Raw genomic sequence first — 27,892 nt, 5'->3', positions numbered from 1 at the left:
AATACCATGCAGCCTCTCTCATTCATTTCTCAATAAACTTGCCGATGAATTTCAATCACAGGCGGTGGAGGTAGGGCTGGGGGGAGAAAGGGGATGGGGAATAGGGGGATGGGAGTTCTTTTAAAGGCCGTTGGGTGTGGAACATAGTGGAAATGGGGCACGGAGGGGAGGGAGGAGAGATCCTCATCTATCAAGAGCCTCCTTCCTTCCCATCTATCTTTTTTGCTGCACAGACTAATACTGTGCCTTAGTGGGGACTACCCATATGGCGTACCATTACCAAACACACGTAATAATACAGTTGAACATCAAGTGGTGCCAATTAAATACAATTAAATCCAAATAAATGTATAGTCCTTTCATTCTTATAGAGAAACACCCCTGTACTGATGCTATGCAATGGCTTAAAAGCTGTCACTTATTTCAATCAATTTTCCATAGCTGGATTTCCCAGYTCTCTTAATTATTCCACTATGTGAAATATATAATGTCATTGTGCACTCCTCAAAGTCTACCTGACAAACTGCTTGACAGTGGGGAGTGGTAGAGTGTGTGTCACGTCAACCCTCTAATTGGACGAAAGGACCTTCCTCCTCAATCCTTGACGCTATCTGCACACGCTCACAAAGGCTTTCTGCCTGAGCCTGTCTAAGTAGGTGACAAGTGTCTCAGTCACTCCGGAGGAGCTAGAGCTGAATACCAGGCATGTAATGAGAAAGACAGACTGGGAGACAGGTACTGGGACATGAGCTATAGGTCGCTATTCATACAACATTTATATTACAGTGCACTACGCCCTTACACTAAAAGAGATCCCATTGAAAGACCCTCTTAAACAGATCTGTTTACATACCTCTGTGAATGTCTTGATTACAGCGTATCTTATAGTGTGTCTAGGCCACACCCCATCCCTGACTAGCTGCTACCAAACCCTGCCCTGCAGGGAAGGAAATCGTGAGGAAGCTCTGTATCTGATCTGCGCCAAATCCGGAACTTCAAAGAGCGTCTCGGCTGAAGGGCGGAGGGGAGCTGTAGGGTTAGGCCCGATACACAGACTGAACAGCACAAGGCCTGGACTGATGTGCTTTGATAAAGGAGTCCATTTGTACTGAACTGCATTTTTTTTTTGTCAAGAGCCAACTATTTCTGCTTGCAGTGGGGCAAAGGGTTTCATTTGAGATTTGAAGATCTCTTTGTATCTCTGCCCAGCTGAGTGAGGATAAAGTGGTCAGTCAAGGTACACATCAATATGCACAGCAGTACATTTACAATGCATAGGATCTTGATGATCATCACAGTAAATATTAACCCTCAAAATAAATGTTCATAATCGTGAGTTTTGCAAGTGGTATAGGATAGCATTACTACTTGCAGAATATATACAGTATTAACACCTTCCGTTTCCATCCCCTACCAGACTGACATTTCTTGGTCTCTAACAGTATTGAGTGAATCCCCCATGACCCCTTTGTCCTTATGTTGATGAATGACTACCTTATACCCATGTTGTCCGATTCTGGTGCAGTGGAGTCAATACTGTCACCTTGACAAGAAAACTTTGTGATTCATCAGCCTCCAAGGATGTCTAGCCTCAACCCAAATCTGGCAAGAGACGCTCACTGTATGGGGCATCAGCAGCAGCATCATCCAAAATCCTTCACCCAGACCCAGTGTGTTAAATAGCAGCCCTCTGTGAGGTCGGAAAAATGGTTCTCGTTACAGTCAGCCTTATAGGGAGGAAAAAAATAAAACACTTGACTTGTACTAATAGCCCAGAAACCAAGCTGGTCACCAAAGGTCTGAAGATGAAGCACCCTGTCACTTCCCAGCTTGGGAAATTAGCAAATAATGTTCCATTCCCACTGACAAATGTATGACAGCTACTCTTTGCCAGTCATTCTCTCCTAACATTATGATGCATGTCCCGGATCCCCACTAGAGGATACAGGCGAAGTGTAGTGACCCTCAATTTACTCATGACAAATGGGGTCCCAGTAAATGTGTGATTTCTGGGGCGAGGTAGGGGTTCATTTGAACACAATCCCGGGTATAGGGATGTCACTGATTAGGATAAATAGTAGCTGAGTGTGTTAGCAGCAGTGCTAGCACTTCATATCACTAAGGGTCTCCATATGGGTCCTGGGAGGGTAGCTGTCATAGAAATCAAGTCAAGATAGAAACTGATGCAATTAGAGTTTCAAAGTTACTGATACTTTTTACTGATAGTTTACTCTTTTGCACGGGTGTCATCTACTGTAACGTTAAAGTAAAAAAGCAATCACATAGATTTACTCAATTGAAGTCACCAAGAGGACCCTTTATAAAAGCCCTTTAGGAAAACACACAGATCCTTTATGCAGTGCTTAATAAAGTGTGAAGTATTGACCTAAGGACAGCTGGACCTGTCTCCCTTTGATTTTCTACAACCTTGCTGACAGTTTGATCCTCTGGCCACCCTGACCAATGGATAACCAATACATGGATCAGTTACAGCACAAACCACATCCATGAGACAATAATACACCATGTCCTTACCCTAAGGTAGAGCAATGCTGTAAACTTTGATACATTAAAGGTCCATTGCAATCAAACATATGATTTCTCTGTGTTTTATATGCATTTCCACACTATGAGGTTGGAATAATACTGTGAAATTGTGAAAATTATGATAATGCCCTTTTAGTGTAAGAGCAGTTTGAAAAGACCACCTGACATTTCAGCCTGTTTTGGTGGGATGGAGTTTTGGCCTGCCTGGTGAGGTGATTAGTTAATAGACCAATAAGAAAGAGAGTTCCAAACCTCTCTGCCAATAAAAGCAAATTTTCAGTTTTCCCCTCCCCACTCAGACCACTCCCAGACAGTCCAAGCAAAAATCTTGCTTGAGAAATTACTCTTCGCTAAGAAGCTATTGTTGTTTATTTTTGACCATTTTAATTTAAAACAATCACAGTAAGGTACTTAATTGTTATCCAGAAATATACGATATTGAGATAAAAACGGCTGCATGTGGATTATGAAGAAATTGTTGTGTTACTGATAATAAAATGATGGCCACCGTGATAAATACATTGCTAGCTACATAGCTTAATAAAGCATCCTCTGAAGTTGTGTAGCATTATGTGTCTCCGTAGCTGGTGTTTCCGTGATTGAACATACTCGATGCATGCAGGATTATTGACGTACACTACGTGGTACTCACATCCTCTGAGTGAATTATTAGTTTTGGAGGTGGTCCAGAATACTAACCCAACAAGCCCCACCCTCTGCCATTAGAATTGACTGCAGTCTACTCTATGTTGACTCTAGGTAATTTGTGATAATTTCTTAAATTGAGCGAGTTAAATCTTCATAATTAGGGCCGGTCGGGCGAGAAGAGTACATGGAAAGGTCTAAAAGCTCTTCTCTCAACGGCACGCCGCAAAGTCACTCTTGAATCGCAGCTTTGATAAATGAACCTTTGATATGCACATGTTGCCCGACCACCGAAATGACACGAGCACATTCTGCACCCTTTACATGAAGCAATTATGTTACTACATGTCCTCTTTTTGTTGCCCGTCCATGTTGTACTTAACTGTCCGAAAGGTAATGTTCTTCTATCAACTAGCAATTACTGTACATATGGAGTCCCTGTTACTTCTGCTGTTAAGTGCCCGGAGCTCGCTAACAGTTTCATTCCCTCACATGTCAACCCTGGTACCATCAGGGTGATCCACTCTGGGAATAGCAGTAGTCTGAGGAGCTAGACTTGTCTTATTGGTGGCTCTCTCTTTTAATTCACCAAACTAATCAATTGTACTGCCATTGCCTCCCAGGGTAATTGTATCTTTCTACTAACTGGAACAGAGCAGGAACCAGGGAAGGAAGAAGGAAGAAAATCAGCATAGATCTAGAAGGGGACATGTTCCTCCAGTAAAACCTGATGGTAATCATCCCAATCCGCTTAGCCCGTGTGACTAATGGGGTCTGTTCTTAAGGGACCTGGCACTTTCACCAGGGTGCTATAGAAGCCATTAAAGTCTTAACTTATACACCTTCCCAGGCTTCACACACACAAACACACACATGTGCACACATACACTCACACACTCAGCACACTGCACTCTTGTTTCATTATCCCAGTGCCTTGTTGGCCTCTGCTCTGCTGGTAGGGAGGTTAAACACAGGAGTGCAGACTACATGGATGGAGGGGAAGGAACGGATGGCTGCCAGGGGGAGGGGGGGGGGGGGGGGGTTGATGAGAACAGCTGGCCCCGGAATGGAAGGGGTCTAGGGGGGCTTAAGGGGTCCAACCCCCCTTCACCCCCACCCCTCAACTTTTTTTGTGGTTCCGCTGTGTGCCCAAGGCCAGGTCTGTGTTGGGGGGCTGATGTAGGGCAACAGGGGAGTGAGAGTGGTTTGACGCGTCCTTCTCATTCTAACCATCAGATTTAGAACTGAATGAGGCTTCCAGGTCAGACAGGCCTTGACCCCCATGACCTCCGCCTTCTCACCAATGATGACAGATAATACCACCACTTCCCTCTGTTAGCCAAGATAATCCACCTTTACTTATGGTGTGACACTCTCACACAAGACACTTACACACACTCCCAAATACCCTGAACTCTGCATGCTTAAATTTCTCTCTAGTTCAGTCAAGTTCAGTCTAGTTCAGCTTTCATTCAAATGACAATTTAAACGATATATACAAAAGTATGTGGACACCCCTTCAAATTAGTGGATCTGGCTATTTCAGCCACACCCACTGCTGACAGGTATATAACATACACATCCATGCAATCACCATAGACAAACAATGACAGTAGAATGGCCTTACTGAAGAGCTCAGTCACTTTCAACGTGGCACTGTCATACCGTCATAGGATGCCACCAATACAACAAGTCAGTTGGTCAAATTTCTGCCCCACTAGAGCTGCCCCGGTCAACTGTAAGTGCTGTTATTGTGAAGTGGAAACATCTAGGAGCAACAACTTTTCAGCCGTGAAGTGGTAGGCCACACAAGCTCACAGAACTGGACCGCGAGTGCTGAAACACGTAGCGCATAAAAAATTGTCTGTTGGTTGCGGCACACACTACCGAGTTCCAAACTGCTTCTGGAAGCAGAACTGTTCGTCAGGAGCTTCATGGAAGAAAGACATTTCCAGCCGCACACTGGAATGTTTCCACTTCACAATAACAGCACTTACAGTTGACCGGGGCAGCTCTAGTAGAGCAGAAATTTGACCAACTGACATCACCATGCACATTGCCAATCGTTGGCTGGAGTGTTGTAAAGCTCGCCGGCATTGGACTCCGGAGTAGTGGAAACGCGTTCTCTAGAGTGAGGAATCACGCTTCACCATCTGGCAGTCCAACGGTCAAATCTGGGTTTGGCAGATGTCAGGAGAACGCTACCTGCCCAAATGCATAGTGCCAACTGTAAAGTTTGGTAGAGGAGGAATAATGGTCTYGGGCTGTTTTTCATGGTTCGGGCTAGGCCCCTTAGTTCCAGTGAAGGGAAATCTTAATGCTACAGCATGACATGCTAAACAATTCTGTGCTTCCAACTTTGTGGAAACAGTTTGGGAAGGCCCTTTCCTGTTCCAGCATGACAACGCCACCGTGCACAAAGCGAGGCCCATACATACATGATTTGTCGAGATCGTTGTGGAAGAACTTGACTGGCCGGCACAGAGCCCTGATCTCAACCCCATCAAACACATTTGGGATGAATTGGAATGTCGACTGCGAGCCAGGCCTAATCGCACAATATCAGTGCCCGACCTAATTCTCCGACTAATGCTCTTGTGTCTGAATAGAAGTAATGCCTGCAGCAATGTGGAAAGCATTCCCAAAAGAGTGGAGGCTGTTATAGCAGCAAAMGGAGGGACCAACTCTATATTGATGCCCATGATTTTGGAATGAGATGTTCGACAAGCAGGTGTCCACATACTTTTTGTCATGTACTGTATATAAGAAATCTGCAAATTAGCAGATGCATATCTGACAAGTGAGTAAAAAATACAATTGTCAGAGTGAATTACCCTGACAAATTGAATTTAACAAAGCTAGGCAGCATAAGTTTCTAATTGCAGTTCAGGGTGAGATCAAGTTGCACTTCTAGAAATCCTTCCACCAGGGCCCTCCTGAGTGGCGCAGCGGTTTAAGGCATTGCATTGCAGTGCAAGAGGCGTCACTACAGATCTGGGTTCGATGCCGGGCTGTGTCGCAGCCGGKCGCAACCGGGAGACCTATGAGGCAGTGCACAATTGTCCCAGCGCTCTAGCGACTCCTTGTGGCGGCCAGGCGCATGCACGCTGACTGACTTCAGTCGCCAGCTGTACAGTGTTTCCTCCGACACATTGGTGAGGCTGGCTTCCGGGTTAAGCGAGCAGTGTGTCAAGAAGCAGTGTGGCTTGGTGGGGTCGCGTTTCGGGGGACGCGTGGCTCTTGACCTTCGCCTCTCCCGAGTCAGCACGGACGTTGCAGCGATGGGACAAGACTGTAACTACCAATTGGATATCACGAAAAAAGGGTAAAAATAAATAAATAATACAAATCCTTCCACCAAACACCTTAAGTTATGCAGTTCTCACTTCTCACACATTGAAGATTCCAGACCCAGAGAGCAGGGCCCTGGTTAATCCATCATTACTACCTTGACACTGGGGCCCTGTTCCAGTACTGAGAAAATTCATCTTTATTTCCAACCTAGCCACAGATTAAAATGACTGAATAGGTAAAAGCTATGTATGTCAGGGAAACCTTGTTTTTCATCCAAATGTATTAGATCAGCGAATACTTCAAGGAAGCAAGGAAGTAAGTATACATTTTCAAAGTATTTGAACAGACTTTGAGTTCCATCCAGAGAGGATGGCTAGTCAGGGCACTAAACCCAGGGAGGAGAGACTAAAACGGGCATTAAGCCTGACTCACCGGTGTAGACAAATCTCCCAGGAGCCCCTTTGCAGAACTGCTTGGACTTATAGGACAGCGTGACCTCCACTACACCAGGGATGTGCCTGGGAGGGGTCTGGACACGGATGGCGTGGGGGGTAATGAGCTGGAAGACAGGGCACAGGAACCATTGAGTCGGACCATGGCTACTAAGGTCTCATAGCAACCTAATGGACATCATTACTATATAGTTGTTATGGTACAGGCTTGAAACAGTTTTAAAAAATGATATGTTTTGTAAAAACAGTAAAACACTTCAAACCTAGGCTGAAATTCAATCAAATCAATGGCATGACAAAACATTTTTGCATCGTCGTCAGACAACATATTGTACCTCACTCCAGACAAGCATTGTCCCGAACACGACCTGCAGGCCATCAAAGAAGTTGTCCCCAATGATGATGACAGTGGCCCCTCCTGTAGTCCATCCCTCACTGGGGCTGATGGCCTTGATGCACGGGGTGGCTGCTTAACACACAGAGAAAAGAGCCTATTCAGTACCTACACTTCTATATAGCCTGATGTCTTTAACCCAATAGAAAGACATATCATGGAAATAAGCCTGGAGAGAGAAAAAATGATGGATTTGTCCTTTTAGGCACGAGAATAAAATCATTCCTCAGCAGCTTGGAGTGATGTAGTTAAGCAGAACCTTCAAATGGTCTGCTTCACAAAGGCTAAGCGCTGGACTTGTGAGTGGAAATGATTTGATGTAGCACATTATGTGTCAGGGCAAATGTAACTATCAAAATGGATTAGGTGTAGCCCTGCATGTACAGTAGAATTTCAAAGTTGAACACATCTCACTTGAGTCGAGAATAAGGCTGTTGAATGAAAATGACAAGCTAAAGCTGTGTTGTTGGTTTCATGTCATTCCGTTGTCTTTGTTCCCTGTGTTCTGGCATGTTGTTGAGACTGCAGCTTCACGTTTTACAACATTAATAAATTCATGAATTATTCAGGCTCAATTTTTGCCTTTTGTGATCGATTCAATCCATTTCACATTGTTTCTTACAATGCTTTTCATCAGCTATGACTTTTGCTCCATAYCTGTGCCGTTCGTCAGAACGCTGGGTGTTATTCTAATCTCATTTGAGCGAGCTCATGCCAAACTCTCTCTGTCATTTGATACATTGCCTTAATATGATGTTCACCCTGACACCACGTTTACAACAGGCATAGCATGACAGCTAACCATAAAACAGCAATATTAAATGTAGCCTTTTTACATCAATATTTTGTGAATACAATGCGAACTGCGCACACTTGTTCTTTTAACATGTTGTACTATTTCAGTMGTAGGTATTTCATATGAGCACAATGCTGTGCTACTATTATCACTCCAGTTCAGTATATACAATAAAGCACCATATCAGTATATTCTAATGAACATTACATACAAGACATCTCCCTTTGTTTGCTTTGCTTTTGGGGCTGTTCACGTTGTGTTTGCTTTCTTCCCATAAAGCGCACATGCACGCACATGTGCACACATACCACACTACGGGAAATCACACGCACGCACACACTATGGGAAATCTGACTTTAACAGCCGCTGTTGACTTCATGCTAATCGTCCTTACAGAATTTCGTCTCTGAGGTCTGGACGAGTGACATTTGCTTTCCTTAATTGCTAAGCAGAGCATCTGAAAGAAGACCATCTCTCTGTGGGATCGCCGTGTCCCCTCAAAGGAGCTGACCTTCATCAGTGCTGCCGATTACGGCAAATAATTCCCCCTTCAAAATGACTGTACACAAATTGACTTTGGACCCGGGAGAGAGGGAGAGAGCGAGAGAATGAGAGAGAGACAGAAAGAGACAGAGCGAGAGAGAGAGAGAGAGAGAGAAAGAGAGAGAGAGAGAGAGAGGGAGAGGGGGGATTGTTGATGGTGGTTGTTGGGGGGCAGCTGCAGCCAGAAACCTACACACATACACACACACACACACACACCACCTCGGAAATCCCAACGCCCCCCTCCCACACACAGAAAGGACCCATGGAGAGGGAGCGACCGGGGCCCTAAGCCGTCCACCCTTCTGCCTGAAAATTTGCATATGTCTCAATGCACAGACAGAGAGGGGAGCATGTGCTGAATGGGAACCGTGGCCAAGTGGATTACACAGGCAGCGCAGGCGATCTGAGGATAGACACGCACAATGCCCCGCAGCAGATGATAAACATTGCAGGGAGGGAATGAGGATGGCTGAAACAGGGCCTGACTGTGCATCACAAAACTCATACTTTTAAATTGTTTAAACCAATATTAGTTTATTTGTGAGCATTTATTTCTAAACGTCCCTAAGCGCAAATCCAACATCAATTTTGGTTCCTTTACTTGCTAATGCGGCAGGTTAGCACTGGAGTAGAGAAAACTGATCCTAGATCTGAGCTTCGGGCCAACTTCTGTCTGAAGCGCTTGTAGACCTACTGAGCCACTCAAACAGGTCTGATGTGTCCGTGGCTGTGGCGTCCTTTGTTCTGCCTGCTGAAATGTGTTGTAATTGTGCTGTGGGATGTCCAGATGGTCGGCTGATAGTGCAGCTGATGGGATTATACCTTTTACCTCTCCCTGGGCCATCTGTTACCCCTTTCTCTCTCCCTTTCCCTCTCTCTCCCTCTCTCACCCCCTCTTTCTCTCTCTCTCTCAGTCTCTCTCCCTCTCTCTTTCTCTCTCTCTCTTTTCGCTCTCTCTCTCGCTCTCTCTCTATCTCTGTCTGTCTCTCCCTCTCTCTCTATCTCTCTCTATCTCTGTCTTTCTCTCCCTCTCTGTCTCTCAGATGGAGCAGATTGGATTCACTTGTCTTTATTGCATAAACACTAACGGTATTACAGCAACTTGGCATGCAAATGACTGGGGCGCTGCAGGCTCATTGCTGAGTCTTCCATACTCTCCAAGTCTCTACAGTGGAGGTCAAACGGAGCTAAGGAATGCGTGGCGTGAGTGTTTATGAGGGCGCGAGTGTGTAAGTGTGTGTGTATTAGTGAAGGATTTTCTGTATATTCATGTCTAAATGCTTTTGTGACAGCTCAAACCTGCATGGTTTAGTTGTGTGTCATTGACATAAATTCCTGTTCACCAGTAGGGGGCAGCACTTCTTGAGCAGCCTGACACTGTAACCCCAGCACTGAGACAATGAACTGAGAGTGTGCCTTGCTTTCGCAGACACACAGACAGACAGTCAGTCAGCCACATACCTGAGGCTTCTCACCCAGCAAACTCCCAGTGAAGAATGTGTTGCTAATTTAAAGCACACTCTGTCTGCCTGCCTGGTGTCAGACCTCTATGAACGACATGGATGGGATTACATTTTATGACCGAGTATCCTGTTCTCAGGTGTCATGTCTATGAGTGTCTGGAGTGGGAGACGCAAACAAGCAAAGTTTTGGCTAAAGAGCTATGGTACATTGGTAATATACACAAAGTGTTAGTTGTCTACACTCGGCTACATTGGGTTGGGATGGAAAATAAATTGAGATATACTGAAAAGAAAAATGTTGTATATTATAGTTAAATGAAATGTTCTCAAACTCAATAATTGAAAATTGTCAGGTGATTTAGGCACTCAAAAGAAGGACCGTTGTGTACACTTTATGAATAACTGTGTACGCTCACACAGACACCACGCTAAATTGTGTTATTGAAGGGAGCTTGTTTTACAAGGCAAGCGTACTGCTCTTGTGCTTAGAAGAATGAGGAGGGGAAGAAAGGGGTGGGCAGTGGAAATTTGCTTGGAACACACACACACACACACACACACACACACACACACACACACACACACACAACACACACACACACCACACACACACACACACACACACCACACACACACACACACACACACACACACACACTGCCCTGATGGGATGGGGGGAACATGGAGGAGAGGGCTCAACCTCTTTAATTGCTCTCCTCATTAAGACTAAGGTTGCTAGGCGATCCACACCTACCGTGTCATAAACGTGAGACACAGACACAAACAGAACGTCACTGAGTATAATGACTTCGATGCTCGGGGCAGGACTTTAATTATTTGATTTTGTTCTCCAGTAGTGGAGTCATTAATAAAGACAAAAACAAATAGCTTTTAAACAAATTAGCTTTTCCCCCCACTAGATATATTAATTGTCTTGTCTGGATTTTTTTTTAACCCTTGTTGTATTAAACATTACATTTGCTTTTGGTGATATGACCATTAATGGTTATTAAACTGGAGAGAAGGCCGTTTCAGGCAGTGGTGTGTGTGTATATAAACTGTTTGCCTAGCCATAATTGCCCCTTGAAATCTGAAGATAAGCAATTTGCACAATTGGCCTGCTCTGTTTTTTCCATAATCTTTCAGCTGTTTATGCTCCCAGCTGCGAGAGGAGGCTAGGAGGGGTCAGAAGTTTGTGTTTAGTGCAGTTTACGTTTTGGATTTCCCATGGTTTGGGGGTCCTGCTTCTCTCTCTGTTGGCCATGCAGGCAATCAGTCTATCATATGGAATCAGTTGGAAGAAAAACAGTAAGTTCTGTTTTTCTCCTAGACCCTCCTCCCGCCCTTCATCCCCTCATTTCTCCTCTCAACTGAAACTGCAGCACCCAGCAACAGGAAATTGACCTAACTCTGAATTCTTTGCCAATTTCATCATGTTTCTAATAGGTTAAAAAAAAATTGTGCAGTTAACAATTGGTCAAGATTGGAAATAGTATATCATTTCATCATCATTAAAATGTCCATAATTACTAGCATTATTCAAATGTTTAGTGCTCTATGCATGATATTGTATGCTATTTCCAATCCACTACAAATATTTACATTATATATTATATATATATTAATATTTAGATTTACAACACAGAATGAGACAAAAAATGTATGAACGAAAGGAAGATGGAAAGCAAATAATATGATGTAAAAGGTGCCTACCATTCTCCAGATAAGGAGGCGTACCTTCTGAAGGGTCGAGTCTGCGAGCCCTTCGCCCATGCTTGGAGTTGTTGTGGACAAACATGTTGTCTGAGACAGCCAAGACGTGGCCGTCCACGTTGACTGTCGTCGAGACGACAACCTGCAACAAGAGTGAAGGTAGACCGTGTCATTTAGCAATCTGTAGGAAGGGGACACAGTCACATACAAAACATCAGCTTAATCACGCTTCATTGTTTTCAGATTTCAAGAGCAACATTTAGCTCTCTCTATAATCACTTGTTTTGACCCACTCTGACAAATGTTGTATTGATGTAATTGATTCACAAAAGACATTGATCGACTCATCTACAGTGCCTTCAGAAAGTATTCATACCCCTTGACTTATTCCATATTTTATTGTGTTACAGCCTTTCTCACCCATCTACACACAAAACCCCTCTATGACAAAGTGAAAACAGGTTTTTAGAAACGTTATCGAATGTATTGAAAATGAAACACAGAAATATCTCATTTACATAAGTATTCACACCCCTGAGTCAATACATGATATAATCACCTTTGGTAGTGATTACAGCTGTGAGTCTTTCTGGGTAAGTCTCTAAGAGCTTTGCACACCTGGATTGTACAATATTTGGCCATTGTTCTTTTAAAAAGTATTCCATTTCTGTCAAGTAGGTTGTTTTTGCTAGACAGCTATTTTCAAGTCTTGACATTTATTTGTATTTTTTTTAAACTCCTTAGTCCTTGCCCATGACAAGCATAACTAAAACATGCAGCCACCACCATGCTTGAAAAAATGAAGAGCGGTACTCAGTATGTGTTGGATTTGCCCTAAACATAACACTTCTTATTCAGGACATAAAGTTAATTTCTTTGCCAATTTTTTTACAGTTTTATTCTGTTCAGTTTTCCGCATTTTCACTGTCAATTAGGTTAGTATTGTGGAGTAACTACAATGTTGTTGATCCATCCTCAGTTTTCTCCTATCACAGCCGTTATACTCTGTATCTGTTTTAAAGTCACCATTGGCCTCATGGTGAAATCCCCAGTTTCCTTCCTCTCCAGCAACTGAGTCAGGAAGGACACCTGTATCATTGTAATGACTGGGCGTATTGATACACCATCCAAAGTTTATTTAGTAACTTCACAACGCTCAAAGGGATATTCAGTGTCTGCTTTTTTTACCCTTCTTTGCTAAGCATTGGAAAACCTCCCTGGTCTTTGTGGTTGAATCTGTGTTTGAAATTCACCGCTCGACCGAGGGACCTTACAGCTAATTGCATGTGTGGGTACAAAGATGAGGTAGTCATTAAAAAATCATGTAAAAACACTATTATTGCACACATAGTGAGTCCATTATTATGTGTCTTGTTATGCACATTCTTACTCCTGAATTTATTTAGGCTTGCCATAAGAAAGGGGTTGAATACTTACTTGGCTCAATTAATTGTAAACATTTTTAAAACATCATTCCACTTGACATTGTGGGGTATTGTGTGTAGGCCAGTGACACAAATGCCGGCTGTAACACAACATAATGTGAAAAAAGTCAAGGGGTGTAAAAACTTTCTGAAGCCACTGTAGTTCCGTACAGTGGACAAACTGGATAAACTCATCAACAACTAAAACAACCCTCTTCTTTTGGTTCAACAAACATTTCACCTGGATCAAATTCCAAGTCACACTCAGGCTGAGATTCAATCTGATTGCAGTTTATAGGCAAAGCAGCTCTTACAGGCAATGTTCCCATGTTCGTGGAGATCCCATTCACGGCAAATGCTACATACTGTATGTCGTCTCAATCGAAAACTGCCTTTAAAAGCCGCAGTGCCTTTAACCRGCGATCGGAATGAATCCAGGCCTCAATATATCATAGTGCTTCTTTTTATTGTTGTTTTTTCTCTCAACCACATCTCCAAACAGTGGACTAGGCCAAGAATGGAGAAAGTGTTTCCGAGCCGGAAAGAGAGAGCCCCTCTCAGGTTCTGTTTGCCGGTGAGTGACCTCGGTGTAGKCGTGGAATTTGGGGGGTGCTTTTTTGGTTAGTTGGGGGTGTGGGGTTGGGATGGAGGTAGGGGGGCTGAGTGGGGAGGTGAAAGAGCTCCATTCTTGCCCYCAGGTTCAGAGCTGGGCCAAGCTGGTGGATGATGGATGTGGTCCTCTCTGGCCTCCAGCTGGTTTGGGGGGGGTAATAAGCGGAGTGGAAGGCATGCAGAATATACAACATTGGCCGGAGTAACACCTACAGTGAAGCATCTGGTAAAACTATCTGGGAAAAACGGAATTCTGGCCATTGGAATGGAGACCGGAGAAGATAGCCAACAATATTGTAAGCCTTGGCGTACAATACCTCCCACCCTCAAATACTCCAACAAAAATGTCAAATCATATTCATGGAATATAAGTCCTGCCAGTTGATTCCCTATAAATATGGTAAATCTATATTTTATTAAAGATAAACAGATACAAATGGGGTAGAAGTTTTATGCAACACTAACTCATACACCTCCTGTTACATATGCCTGAGGGAGATATTTGTTTTTAAATAACTCAGTAGCTGTCATGGCTGGGGCAGTATGTTCCAGTCTCTTGTGAATCTACTGTAGAAGTAATGCGATGGTAGAGTGAACACCTGAGCTGTCTGTGAAGGGATTGACTCTGTTAAGTCCAGTTACCCCCTCAGGGAAAAGGAGACGAGGCAGGTCTAGTGGTGACATCAGAAAGAGTCTGTCTGTTTCATGTCTGAGGGTTTGCTGGGTGAGGCTAGGTTGGTGTGTTTGTCGTAGCCCATGACTGGCAGTGAATGATGGCCCCCGTAGTTTGTGGCAAAGCAGATAGGATACCACCACTCTATTCAGGCCTGACCTCCTACTTGGGGTATATGGGTCTGGGGTAGGCAGATAAGGAGATCACTAACATCAATGGCACCCCTCCACATTTAATAGATCATGTATTTTAGCTTCTGCAGCCTCTTAGACATGGGAGAATTCCGGACCTCCAGATAGATGTCTCTTTGGTAATACTATAATGTCATTGCTACAGTGTTATGGAAAACACCTCTCAGATGGCTGCACAGTGAAGAAGTGTGTGTGTGTGTGTGTGTGTGTGTGTGTGTGTGTGTGTGGGTTGTGGTTTTTTGGTTGTTGTTGTTTGGGGTTTGTTTTTTTTGTGGGGTGTGTGTGTGTGTAGTGTGTGTGTGTGTGTGTGTGTGTGTGTGTGTGTGTGTGTGTGTGTGTGTGTGTGTGTGTGTGTGTGTGTGTGTGTGTGTGTGTGTGGCTTGCCGTTGGTCTGTTAGTGCTTGGGTTGTGGGTGCTACCTGGGAAACCCTGAGTTACCACATGTGGTTGGGATCATCTCCCCTTCGTGCTGTGGTTCAGAAAGCTGTCAGGACACAATTGATATACTCTTTAAATCCATATCCTTATTTGTGGTAAGATGGTGTTCTCTCGAATAATATTCTACATGTGTTTGCAGCACACGAGCCCCAGTGTGTGTGGTGTGTGTGTGTGTGTGTGTGTGTGTGTGTGTGTGGTGTGTGTGTGGTGTGGTGTGTGTGTGTGTGTGTGTGTGTGTGTGTGTGTGTGTGGTGTGTGTGTGTGTGTGTGTGTGTGTGTGTGTGTGTGTGTGTGTGTGTGTGTACCTGAGTGGTTTAACGCAGTGTGTGTGTGTGTGGTGTTGGGTGTACTTTCAGTTACCTGGAACCTGCGCATGTCTCTTGGATTCCCTGCATTCTTCAGACAGTTCTGATTGCACTTCAGGAAGAACTTCAGGAAGAATCTGAAAGAGAGCACAAAACACCAGTTGAAGCATAGAGCCATTCAAGAATTCATATGGAATGGAATTCCATAAAATCAAAACAGGTCCATGCCACTCAACATGTCAACAACAAATCTATTTCACCAACATCAAAAGGATAGATGCTACTCAACTGTTAAAATAATGCAGATATCTACTGTTGCTTTATAATACCCCTTAGCAGCAACCCTTTGTCATATCATCCTCTCACCTGAGTTCACAGCCTGTTCCCAGACCCATCTGCTACTAGCATGCAGGAAGTCACTTGATATTCCACCCATCTATTTAATCCCAGAACACCCCCTGTGCAATTAAAGTTGTGCTGTTCAATAGGAAGGCAAATGAGGCCCACCTGTGACCAGGTCTTGTTTGAAGAGCATCAGGGATAAAGGACCTAACAAGGTGAGAGCACGCCACAAAACGTATAGTCCTGTCAGACAATTAGGCGGCCACTCCTGGGACCTTCGCTTCACGCCACACACACACGCACAAACGCACGCACACACACACACACTGGTGGATGGGTGAGGCAATTATGCCACAAATTACAACCTGGCTAATCGTCTCTAAACAAATGTCATGTGAGAGACAGATCTGTGGTTGGTTAGTCTGTGAGCTTCTCTCTCGCTCTGTCTCWCTCTCTCTCTCCCTCTTGCTGCACTTCGCTTCAGCTGACAAGTGTTTGRCTGTGAGCGTCAAATGAACGTCAGATCACTGTGATTTTATTGAAAATGCCTTCTATCGTGAGCTCTCCTTTTAAATATAACCTTTCCGTGATCCAGTAGATAACATTACAAAGGAGACAGGTGGAGGAGACTTAACTGTCCCTGTCTTGGCTTGCTGTCTCCCACCACAAATGTCTTCCCTATTAGCACTACAAGTGATGACAACAATATGTCCTAAACCTGACAGTGGGATCAATGATTATATCAGCAGAACATACTGCAACACACTTTAATTGACTTTCTTGTCATTTACAGTAAAAACATGCTACAGACTCATTAGGACTCATGTTTTTTGGTTCCCTTCAAGTTTGATGTAAACACTCACCATAATTTATTGGTTTAATGCACAATTTCATGGTTTCCATTGAAAAGCTAAATTGGCACTGTTACAACTTATTGCATTACCATGGATTGAATTTATGTTGCTTTGCTCAACATAGAGCTTGTTGCCTAAGAAGGCCCTTTCTCAACACCTAGCCTCCTACTTCTTACTCCACGGTGGGATCTGGGCCAATGCAATACATCTGTGCCTTGAAATGACCGCTCGTATCCTGGCCACATTAACACATGCAGTGGTCATTTAGAAGTGTTCTCCAATAAGACTCCAATACCGTTAGCACCATTGCCAGACCAAAGGAGGATGAGAGGTGAGAAAATATTTTCACTCCTCATCCATGGGGCTTTGGCTCTGCAATCAATAAAAAGTTTTAAGCCACGCCAAAATGCTGATTGCCTGTTGGTGTACGGCAAGGCCATAAAAAACCTGACTTGTCATTAGTGCATTTCGCCTGATTGTGTTCAGTGTGTTTTTGGTTGCAGCTGTTGGCCGATCATCAGAATGTCCATTATGTACTCTAATTCCCTGACCTTGTTTTTATTTCCCCAAAGAGTCGTAAGGCAGAGCAGTAGACATCTGCGGAAAGCAGACCTGAAATACGACTTTTATTTGTCTGTCGCCTCTCATACAGATTGGATTAGACTAGTGTGTGTGTGGGTAAGAGCCTGTGTGTGTGTCCAAGATTGATGTGCTCTGTATGTTTTCACCCTGCGCAACAAAATAAATATATGCAAAAGAAAAGAAAAAAAGAATCATTTTGTTGCCAAAACGTAAATGTTATTGAAGCGACGTGTTATTTTTAACATGGAGCTTTTCTGTTCCTTTTTCTGTTGTGCTGTAATACGATTACAACGTGTAAAACTGCAGTAGAACAAAAAGTGAGCAATAAACAGAAAAGGACAACTTGGGAATAGAAAGCAGCCATTCTATTGTGAACTCATTTATGTTTACTGTTATGAAGACGATTAACCACAATCTCCCAGCTAACAGATAAGCTTCATTTTAACAGTAGTCCATGTTAGTGGCAACAGTATAGCATCATTACATTAGAGTTGGTTAACATTCTACATGAGCACACTGTAAATTGGTCCTTGGTGAAAAGGCAAGCAATTAAGACCAGCCTCTCTCTTTTACTTCTTAAATATCTACAGAACTTTGTGCTGGTGTTTTGGCACGCTCAGAGACCAAAACGAGGTTGTTTAATTGTTTTTTAATGGGAAATCAAGGCGACGACGCCATTAGATGTTGGCAACGGAGGGCAAAGGGGGGATCGAGAGAAAGAATGAACTGCAATTAGGTTTGATTAAAGCTATCCTTCTCAATAATCAGCGCTAGTGACAGGACAGGAGGACCCTCGTGGCCGTGGAGATGGAGGAAGGTGTAGAGAGATATTAAGGCCAATGAAGGGGATATTAACGTGGCTAATTAAAGCAACTCCTCCAAAGCCGGGAGACGAGCGAGGCTCTCAGCGGACCGCCGTGGAGGAAATAATCGGCCCAGACAGCTATCAGTTGGAGCAGGGCTGCAATTCACCAGAGAGAGAGAGGGAGAGAGAGTGGGGGTGGTAGAGAGAGAGTAGCAGAGAGAGAAGGGTGAGAGTAGAAGAGAGAGAGGGAGGGGAGGATGAAACTATGGGGTGTGAAGAAAGACAAAAGAGAGGGAGACAGGCAAAAGCCTAAAGAGAGAGAGGGAGACAGGCGAAAGCCTAAAGAGAGAGAGGGAGACAGGCGAAAGCCTAAAGAGAGAGACTTACAGTACTGGAGAGCTATGCTCCTTTTGACACAACCCTCTCCCTGTCTGAAGTCTGCCAGTATAACTACGACCTGACATCAGCTTTTATCTTCCAACAGGCCGAGTTACAGGCCCACAAATCAACGCTAAAACAATCCCCTTCTAACAGAGACTAGGGCAATTAATAGGATTCTCCTGTAGCCTGTACCTCCATGCTCGCCACACTGCTGAGGCTAGCTACTAATCATGCCATAATGATTTCTCTCCCTCTGGTCAAAGGGGAAATAGATTCTCTCTTTAGTAATGCTGCGGGCTCGGCGGTTTCCACTCCGTGTGCTTCACACGCCTGGTAATTGAGGAGAAAAAGGCAGACGTTTGGCACTTTGACTGATTTGAGGGCTGCTAGACCCTCTTATCTCTACTCTGATCATTTTAGGCTGACACTCAAAGGGAGACCCGTCAGCCTAATTCTAGCTCGCCCCTCTCCCATCATCAAATAGAAGAGAAACGGAGAAAACAAACAGACGAAGTGAGGAGACGCTTCCTGATTTTAGGAGCTAAGCTAATTGGGAGGGGGAGATGCCATCCACTCCTTGACATCTCTGCCTTTGATTCAGGGAAAAATGGGAAGTAATGACTCCATTGTATTATTACTGTACTACCAATACTAACAGGGTATCATACTACATTTATTTCACTGTGTTTTGTACACCACCCATTTCAGAAGCTCACGACTGAAACATCCATGAGTGTCAGGTATTGACAGTCCTTAGCTCCTGATTGGTGCCCAAGCAATAATGACTGCCATGAAGAGTCCATAGCCGGCGGCTAGGTCATCATTGCAGGGCGGTGAGTATCGACCACCACCCAGCCATAGCCCATCAGACCCCAGTATGGGCCTCACCATGGGCCTCAGTGAGGCTGGAGGAGACCTGGAACCAGCGTCTCATAACACACCACTACGATCTGCTGACAGCAGATCTCCTCACTGAGATAGTAGTACACAGGTCAATAACATATGGATTTCCAAAATGCCAGGGTCTTAATGTCAAACCTTCTGCATCCCCACCAGCTCCAGTACGTAAGGTACTCTACTGTACTTCATCTACTGTACATCACTCAGGTCCCTATTCTGACAGGCCAGGCTCCATTACACTGGTTTGTTCTTATAACATCCCATTATAAACAAGGAGCAGGCTTTTTGGTCTATGTAGGTTGTTCTGTACTAACACATCTTAATTTACCCGCTGATTAAAGAAATTAACCTCTAAAATTCCAGAGGMATTTTTAGCAAGGGGGTCATTGCTGTCATACTCTGGTTGCTTGCTGTCTTCTCTCATCAACTACAGCTGTTTTTCTTCCCCTTCCTCGTAGTAACCACAGCGCATTAACAATATTTGCTCTAGCCCTGTACAAGCGCCCAGGGACCAGCCCCGCAGATCCTATCACTTCTTTATCAGGGAACAAGTGCCTTACTATCCAATGTTATTGGGTTGGGGGAAATGAACCATTTCCACTCTAAGAGCTGTTGACCTCCTCTGAGAATGCTATTGCTAAAACATTTCACTATCGTTGTTTTTGTGTTCAACATCTAGTATTCCCCATAACTTGGGAGTTGGGCTGTTGAGACATACAAACAATAAAAACCTCCCCATTCAGCCCTCTATAGTCTATACCCTTTCCTCCACCATCCCACTGTTCTCTAATGGCCAGAGTGGCATTGACAACATTTCACTTGAGGATTCCTCTTAATTTAGTTCATGGCTGCAGGACTCATTACAGCAGAGAATTCTCTCTCTCTCTCGCTCTCCCACGTCAAACACACTCCTACCCATCTTCAACTGATTCACTTTAGTCTCCAGTCCAGGTCTGTAGCAGGCTAGATATAGATTCAGTGGCCCTGCTAACTATCCATCACTGGGCAACAGTGGACTAGGGCTGTGCTTGAGGTCTAACCCAGCACAAACTACATGTTTAGCCCCAAGCTCTCTACCGTTACCACACTACAAGCTACTGAAGCTGTATAGTGGGCCTGCTGCTCTTTGTTTTACAGTGAATCTGGGTTCTCTGTACCATGGCTTTGAAGAAAATAAGGCACAAAACATAAATTATTCTGCTGCTTTTTGTCTAGTGTGGCCTTACCGTGAAAATGAWTCTACAGCTAGTTTTAGTGAAACAACCAATACTATTTCTACTCTTCCTGAAATGTTGATATATTCCAGTTTGATTGATCTAATCTTTACACACAATACAGGTGATGATGGTGCTGACATTCTAAAATAATCCCGCACAACAATCCATCATCAGTACAGTTCATATTTCAGTGTAAACGGCTAGCCAGCTGGTCTAGCAGCGTGAAAAAGGGTATTTCTAGGTTCTTTCTGCAAGGGGGAATATGGTGCACTACTGGTTAGCATTCAGTGGTTGCGGCCTGAAGAAATATCAGTCAGCACCTCCCTGCACTAGTGAGATGTTAGATTCTGGAATGAATAGCAGTCTTTAAGTTGTTGGACGTACTGTAAGGGTGCCTGGAAGGCCCCAGAACTGGCCTACGATGAGACCCATGCACAGCCGGCTCCCCATGCCCTCTCCTCCACAGGCACCTTGGAGTGATCAGGCTGCAGACAGACGCAGTTGAACCCAGCAGCTGTACAGTGCGCCCAGCGTAGGGGCTTTGACCGTTCACTGACAGCAGAGCTGCATCGCTTCCAGGAGGCTAGTGGTGGTGGTCGTAGTTGGGGGTTGTGTGTGTGTGTGTGTGTGTGTGTGTGTGTGTGTGTGTGTGTGTGTGTGTGTGTGTGTGTGTGTGTGTTGTGGTGTGTGTGTGTGTGTGTGTGTGTGTGTGTGTGTGTGTGTGTGTGTGTGTGTGTGTGTGTGTGTGTGTGTGTGTGTGTGTGTGTGTGTGTGTGTGTGTGTGTGTGTGTGTGTTTGTGTGTGTGTGTCTGTGTGTGTGTGTGTGTCTGTGTGTGTGTGTGTGTGTGTGTCGTGCGTGGCGTGCGTGTAAACTTCTACATGTTCTTATTACTAATGTATAATACATGTATCTAAAGTGGCTGCCAGGACTGGTCAGTCATCATAAAGCAAAAGGCAGCACTCTCCTACTGCTGCCACATTAAGTCTGTCTCAAAACACAGCCACAGTGGGCTGTCATTTAGGCAAGGCACAGAGAGAGAGAGAGAGGAGAGAGAGAGAGAGATGGAGGAGAGAGGGAGAAAAGGAGCAGGTTGGTGTGCTTAAAGCTAACAGGTAACTTTATGTGCTCCTAGGACAAAGGCAGGGGGAAAGAAATGTCAAATTAACAGGGGCCAGTCTGAGAGACGTGGCTGCCATATTTTGTGTGAAAGCCCAGTGCTTTGGCAGGCAGATGATGGCTGCTTTCTGTGCATTCATGGGCTAGCGGCGTATGGAAGCTTTCGTCGCCTGTGGTCTGAGGTATAAATAATATCAGGGATGAGATGATTGCTAGATTACAGGGGCCCTGCACAACCAAACATGAATATTTTATATAGAGGAAAAACTGCATTGGAATGAATCTTGACAGCAGCAACAACATCAAACAACAACCCACACACCACACACACACACACACACACACACACACACACACACACACACACACACACACACACACACACACACACACACACACACACACACACACACACACACAACAACACACACACACACAACACCACACACACACACAACCATCACACCACATTATCACACATCACACACTTATCAAGGTAGTACAAAGAACCCTTCACACAGCTGTTATACTGTTGACAATATAAGTATAAACCCAGAAAATAATAAAGGGGAAATGTTTACTCCTGCTTACATGTGTGATTTATAATATTCTTTGGTTAAGGGTGGTTCAGGTCATGCTTGAAATATGTTAGTTTTTTACCATTCGGTACACTATAAGCTTCCCTAGTACAACATTAAAGTAGTGTAGGCATTTTCTATAGTCCTCCTTTCACATCTCCTAGTGTACATGTCAGATAATAAAATATGATATTGAGGAGTCAACCATGGGCAATATTGACTCTTGAATAAGAAATAAAATAATTTGTGACTATACTGATACACATAGTCATTGGCTCCTGAGACCCAAAATCTGTATTGTGGTCTTTGTGTCCAAGAGAAAGAAGCTAAATGCTAATGGAACAAGATTAAACCCCAAAAGCCGCCAAAAGCATTTACCTCTAAAGGGTTTGCCTGTCGGGTTTCCTGCAAAACTCTGTCTTTATAATTCTGAGACAAATAATAACATTGTTCAGGGGTCCTGAGGAGTGCAGTGAGCTGCTTGAATGGCCATTGTATGGCGCAAGCTAATGATACCTTAGCCTTTGTGAGAAAGAGGCCAGCTAGCTCTGTGACATCAGCGCCACACAAGTGCTTCTCTGTCAGGATGTTTAGGAGAGGATTTTGTCCATGGTGGGAAAATGGTATAGAGCATAAACAGACATTTATTCAGTTATTTTCTTTTTTACATCCATTTGTCCTCAGTGCATGGTGAGAGGGTTAATCATAAAATGTGGATTCCCTTCATGAATGTTTCTTCATTATTAATTTAGCTCTCATTTGGAGTATGATTTCTTAGGGGAGTTTATGTCATTGTAAGATGCTGATTCCTTCAGTCCAAAGGGGGGATGAGACGTCTCTGAGGGAGGAGAGATGCCTCCCAGAGCAGGGGGCTAGCTGAGCCCAGCATGAAAACACACATCGTATGTGTTGAGAAAGTGACAGCGAAGCAAATGCTAAGAGAAAGCTGCCTCCTACTGAACCGCACACTGTCACTGATCGCTAGCTGTTGTGAAGGCAGCTGACAAACTCCTAGAGTGCCACGTCTAACCCGTTTGTGTGAGTTTCAAAGAGTGTGATTTGCAAATAACAAGAAACTGGGCATAGAGTGGGCATGTAAGTGTGCAGAAGCCCCCCTCCCACCTACTCCAAAGAGGGAAACCCTGACTTGTCAGCTCAGTTCTTTGTCAGGAATACTGACAGATAAATAGACAGTGTTTTGCCTCTCGCTTCTCCTGGCTTGTGTACACAAGAGCATGTGTCTGCTTTTCTGCTTGCACATACAGGTTGACTTGCTTGAGGGGAGGAATCTGTTGACAGACACCCTGCTGCTTCTAGGGGCAATGACTAAAAACATCTCAGGCCACTTCAGACATCCTTAGACAACAAACAATGAGGCTTGATGTGGAACTCAAACACAGATCTGGTGCTTCCGTCTAGAAGCACCACTACAGGCCTTATTCTTCACACAAATTACTACTAATGAGCTTCCTGAAACCTATCTGACTAATTACATCGGAGTGATTCGTTTCATTAGTTTGTAATAATTGGTGATATAAAGATCATTGTAAACAGATTAAGCCATATAAATATATAAATGTGTCACACTTTATTAGAGATGTGGAGAGCGTTGGAGTTAATCTTGTCACACTGAGTGCCAAGGCAAAGGTTTACTAAACAACCAAACATGTATCCAACAGCTGTTAAGGAACATTTAGACAGCGAGTCATGCGTGACTAGAAACTACGTCAAATCAAAATGCCGATTTGAGAAATAACAGGCGCCTTTAGAAAATATCAAAAATTACACTTATCTGCCACGTTGCACTTCTAGCTATACCAATARATTCCAGAAGCGCCTAAAGACCTGAAATGTACCAGCAGTCACAGGAGAACTCACACCAGCTACCTACCAGTCTGTTGATATTCTCAATCTGCCCTGAGATGGATTAAACATTCAATTTGTTACTTGCTAGACCACCGCAAGGTTCACCACTTACCATACAAATGGAAAACATGACAGTAATCTATTAGGATGCTTGGTCTGACACTGTATTATGTTGTATTTGTATTATATTTACTTCAGGGAAATTACGATTCAAGTCATATTTATCTTCATGAGGAAATGTGTGTCTAAATGGAAATCACCTTTAGAACGCGGGTGGATGTAGTGCCATACTAATGTGCTCCCTGAACCGTGAGATTTAGTCACCCTGTATGGATGCACTATAGGCTGCCTCTACACATCAAACTTGCTTTCCCAGTGTTAAACCCATAGCCCCCAATGCTGTTTGATAATTATTACGCTTACATTACTGAACAAGCCTCTGCCTGTGGAGCTAACATATACACCTCCCTCCTCATATAGTAAATTGCCATCTCAGTAAGCTGTTTGCAGTTTAGTGTCTGCTCTAGGAAACAATAACAAGGAGCAAATTGGGAGGTTTTGCGTCCCAAGTAAATATGGCTGTTTTTGACAAGGAACCCATTATTATTTTCTTACATAATGTTTCTCCCCCTTTGAGGATTTTAACTAATGCTGTTAATAATGTAAAAATMAGGGAAACATTTTCTTTGAGATAGTAGTATATTAATTAAATCAAGGTTACATGGTATGTTACATTACTTATAATAAATATTGCTTTAATTCTACAAACCATTTTAAATGTGCCAATAACCCCAGATGAAACCAGGTGCATTTATTTATACAGCACACTTGAATTATGCTATTAGATTAATTGATAGTGATTGAGCCGATGAAGGGACTAATCCCAAGATTCACTTCATCTCTCTCAGTGACATTTACATCCAGATGTTTAGAGTTTGGGGTAATCAATAAAGAGGGAGTAAAGACTGGCATTCACAATACTCCCCTTGACAAGCTCCAGCCCAATGTTTGTCAAGCAAATTAAACACACTTACACTTTTCACCTGCTTCTACAACGACACCACATATGGCCGTGAAGTTAAAAATAAGAAACTGTGCATACATTACCATCCATAATGCACTACTCCCTCCATTTAATATGCAAATTTTCTAAAATATTACTGGATACCTTCTGTTCAGAATGAATAAATTTGAATTGCAATTAGAATAATCTTGTATAATTAATGAAAACTGTCAATTTTGGTTCCGAAGTCATTTGATTAGCATGTTGATAGGACACTTATCAAGTTCAGTAAACTGTTAGATTAGAAAGATGAAAAAGGAAAAAAGAAAAGATTGTAAGAATATTTTTTCAACGTCTCTGACATTTTCCCTTGGCACTGTAAACAAAGACACTTGCTGGCAAACTTCCTGAATAGAGGGGGGAGAGAGAGAGAGAAAGAGAGAGAGAGAGAGAGAGAGAGAGAGAGAGAGAGAGAGAGAGGAGAGAGAGAGAGAGAGACAGAGAGCAGAGAGGAGAGAGAGGAGGAGAGAGAGAGAGAGAGAGAGAGAGAGAGAAGAGAGCAGAGAGAGAGGAGGGAGACCACCGGCCAAGGAGAGAGAGGGAGAGAGAGAGAGAGAGACTCTTGAGATTCTCTATGAATACCAGTCGACAGATGAAAAGGAGTGTATCGTCCAAGCTCTTGAATGAGACACTCAACTCTGCTCTGTGCACTTCAGCTAAGCCAGAGTTTAAGGACCTCATTTCTCAAAGCTCACATGACCATAATGATCTAATAAGGATCTAGCTGAAACAACTGTTGTTTGTGTCAGTGTTGAACATATATTTATTTCATGATCAACAAAGTAATGTGTATCATTGTTGCATAGTATGAGAGGTTCTGTTGCATTGTATGAAAAAGTACCATAAGTACTATCTACAGATGAACCGAGCTTGTGACCTCATTTTCCCCTCTTTCTCTGCTCATTAGCTACCCTGAACCTTCCTCTCTCCCCTTCTCAGTTTTGAAACCCCCAAATGAGTCCTAAATTGCCTGCGATACAGGTTAGCTCGAGGGAGGGACGGGGGGGGAAAACATCTGTCGCGTTAGGTACCCACTCTTATCCCCGGGTATCTCCTGTGAGGAACTTTGGGATGTTTAATTCATAAACGCTGTCATCCATGTAAACCTCCTGATTTCATAATGACTAACTCTTGGTGCTTTAATTAATTTAATAATGCCTTTCAGAAGCCATATATGAAAGGGGCTCTGAAGTGGTGCATTAATTAGCTAACGCCGATGCTACCCTGTCAGGTTGCTGGTGGCTGTCAGGCACAGAGCATGGAGGAGGATGGGCACAGCTAAGAGGGGTCACAGGTCATGCCAATCATGCTCTTCCCCAAACTTCGCGAACCTCCTTCGCGAGGCCGATGGTTTACGGGTAGGCAATATGTTTCACTATTGTATTAATGTTGAAACTATTACCTGCTTTTGGTAGTTTCCTGTAAAATGTGCTGTAGCAACCCAATCCAAATCACTTTACCAGTTCCATACATTCTACTCCCAACTCACCTCTTCCAGAAGATGTTTTCCTTTCCCTATTGAGTAAACATGAACTAGGGGAGGCTTGTGTCTGTGCCTGTCCATTTATTACCATCAAATCAGCTGACTGAAGTATCTCAATATCTGTGGAGGCAATTATCTGTTTTGAGAGACTGCGTAATATGGGACTTTGTAATGGTATCATTTGGAGTCAAGGCACAGATGCGCCGTGCGGAGCCATACTGTAATTAGAGAGAAACGCTGTACAGGTTTTCCGCTAATTAGCAAATTATGCTGAAAATAGCATCAAGCTAATTAACAGTTATTATGGTATTTTTGAAAGTATGACTTTAATTAGCAAAGTCCTGACGCTGGCAATTTCAAACTCGTCTCCGAGAAGATGAGGGTTAAAAGAAGAAAAAAAATACGGGGCAAGATCAAGAAGATACCCAGATTATTATGATGCCGTCAAAGCCAAAAGAAGGGGAAAAAAACGGAGAGAAAGGGAGTGAGGGGTAGAGGGGGCAAGGGGAGGATGGAGCAAAGCTTTTGTGTGCTGTGCGTCTGAATCTCCATCCAAATGAGGGGACATGTGTGCTGTGCCACGTTGCCAAGAGGAGCCCTGAGCGGGGTGCCCAGTGTCAGGTGGCAGCAGCTCGCCCCACTGCGACCAGGCAGAGACGAGGCTGAGCTCAGCTGGTGCCCACAACCACTCACTTATTCTACTCCGCTGCACATTAAAGCAGCCTGTGAGTGGAGCCAAGCAACAGCAGCCAACCTGAAAACACTGTGCCTCCTTGAACAACTCCACCCACTGCCAGGCTGCCTGCCTCTCTGCCTGCCTGCACTCACTGAGAGTATAGGCCCTATAGGGGATAGCAGACAAAGCTGCAGAGTTCAGCTCCTTGGTGATTGACAGAATGATAAGGGTGAAAAAGGAAGAGACTAGGATATGCTATGGGTTGGGGGTTGTGGAGAGGGGAGTAGTGATCGTCAACACCCCCACACATCTTTGTAGCAATAGCATTTAGGTGTTTGTGTGTCTTTGGAAACAGAAACCAACATGGGATCTCTGGACTGCATCACCTGAAGATGTGGAGAGATAGGAAAGGAGAGGAGGAGAGGAGTAGACTTGGGGGTGTTTGAAGGCCTGATGTGGTGTGGGAGAGAGAACAGAAGTGTGCCTCGCCCCAGGCAGCCTACAGCTCAGGCCCATTAGCTGGGCTGACCTTGCC

General features: G+C 44.0%; 1 protein-coding gene across 1 annotated transcript in view; it reads right to left on the bottom strand.

Moving 5' to 3' along the window:
* LOC111978430 (transcription factor COE3-like) overlaps positions 1-27,892 on the bottom strand; it is a 71,678-nt gene that overhangs the window by 8,972 nt on the left and 34,814 nt on the right. Inside the window, 4 exon segments of the mRNA XM_024008496.3 lie at positions 6,919-7,045; positions 7,274-7,407; positions 11,875-11,992; positions 15,549-15,630. Of these exon segments, the coding sequence (XP_023864264.1) occupies positions 6,919-7,045; positions 7,274-7,407; positions 11,875-11,992; positions 15,549-15,630 (461 nt within the window).

This window comes from Salvelinus sp. IW2-2015, linkage group LG18 (genome assembly GCF_002910315.2).
Source record: "Salvelinus sp. IW2-2015 linkage group LG18, ASM291031v2, whole genome shotgun sequence".
Classification (NCBI taxonomy): Eukaryota; Metazoa; Chordata; class Actinopteri; order Salmoniformes; family Salmonidae; genus Salvelinus; species Salvelinus sp. IW2-2015.
This window is presented reverse-complemented; position numbering and strand designations above follow the sequence as displayed.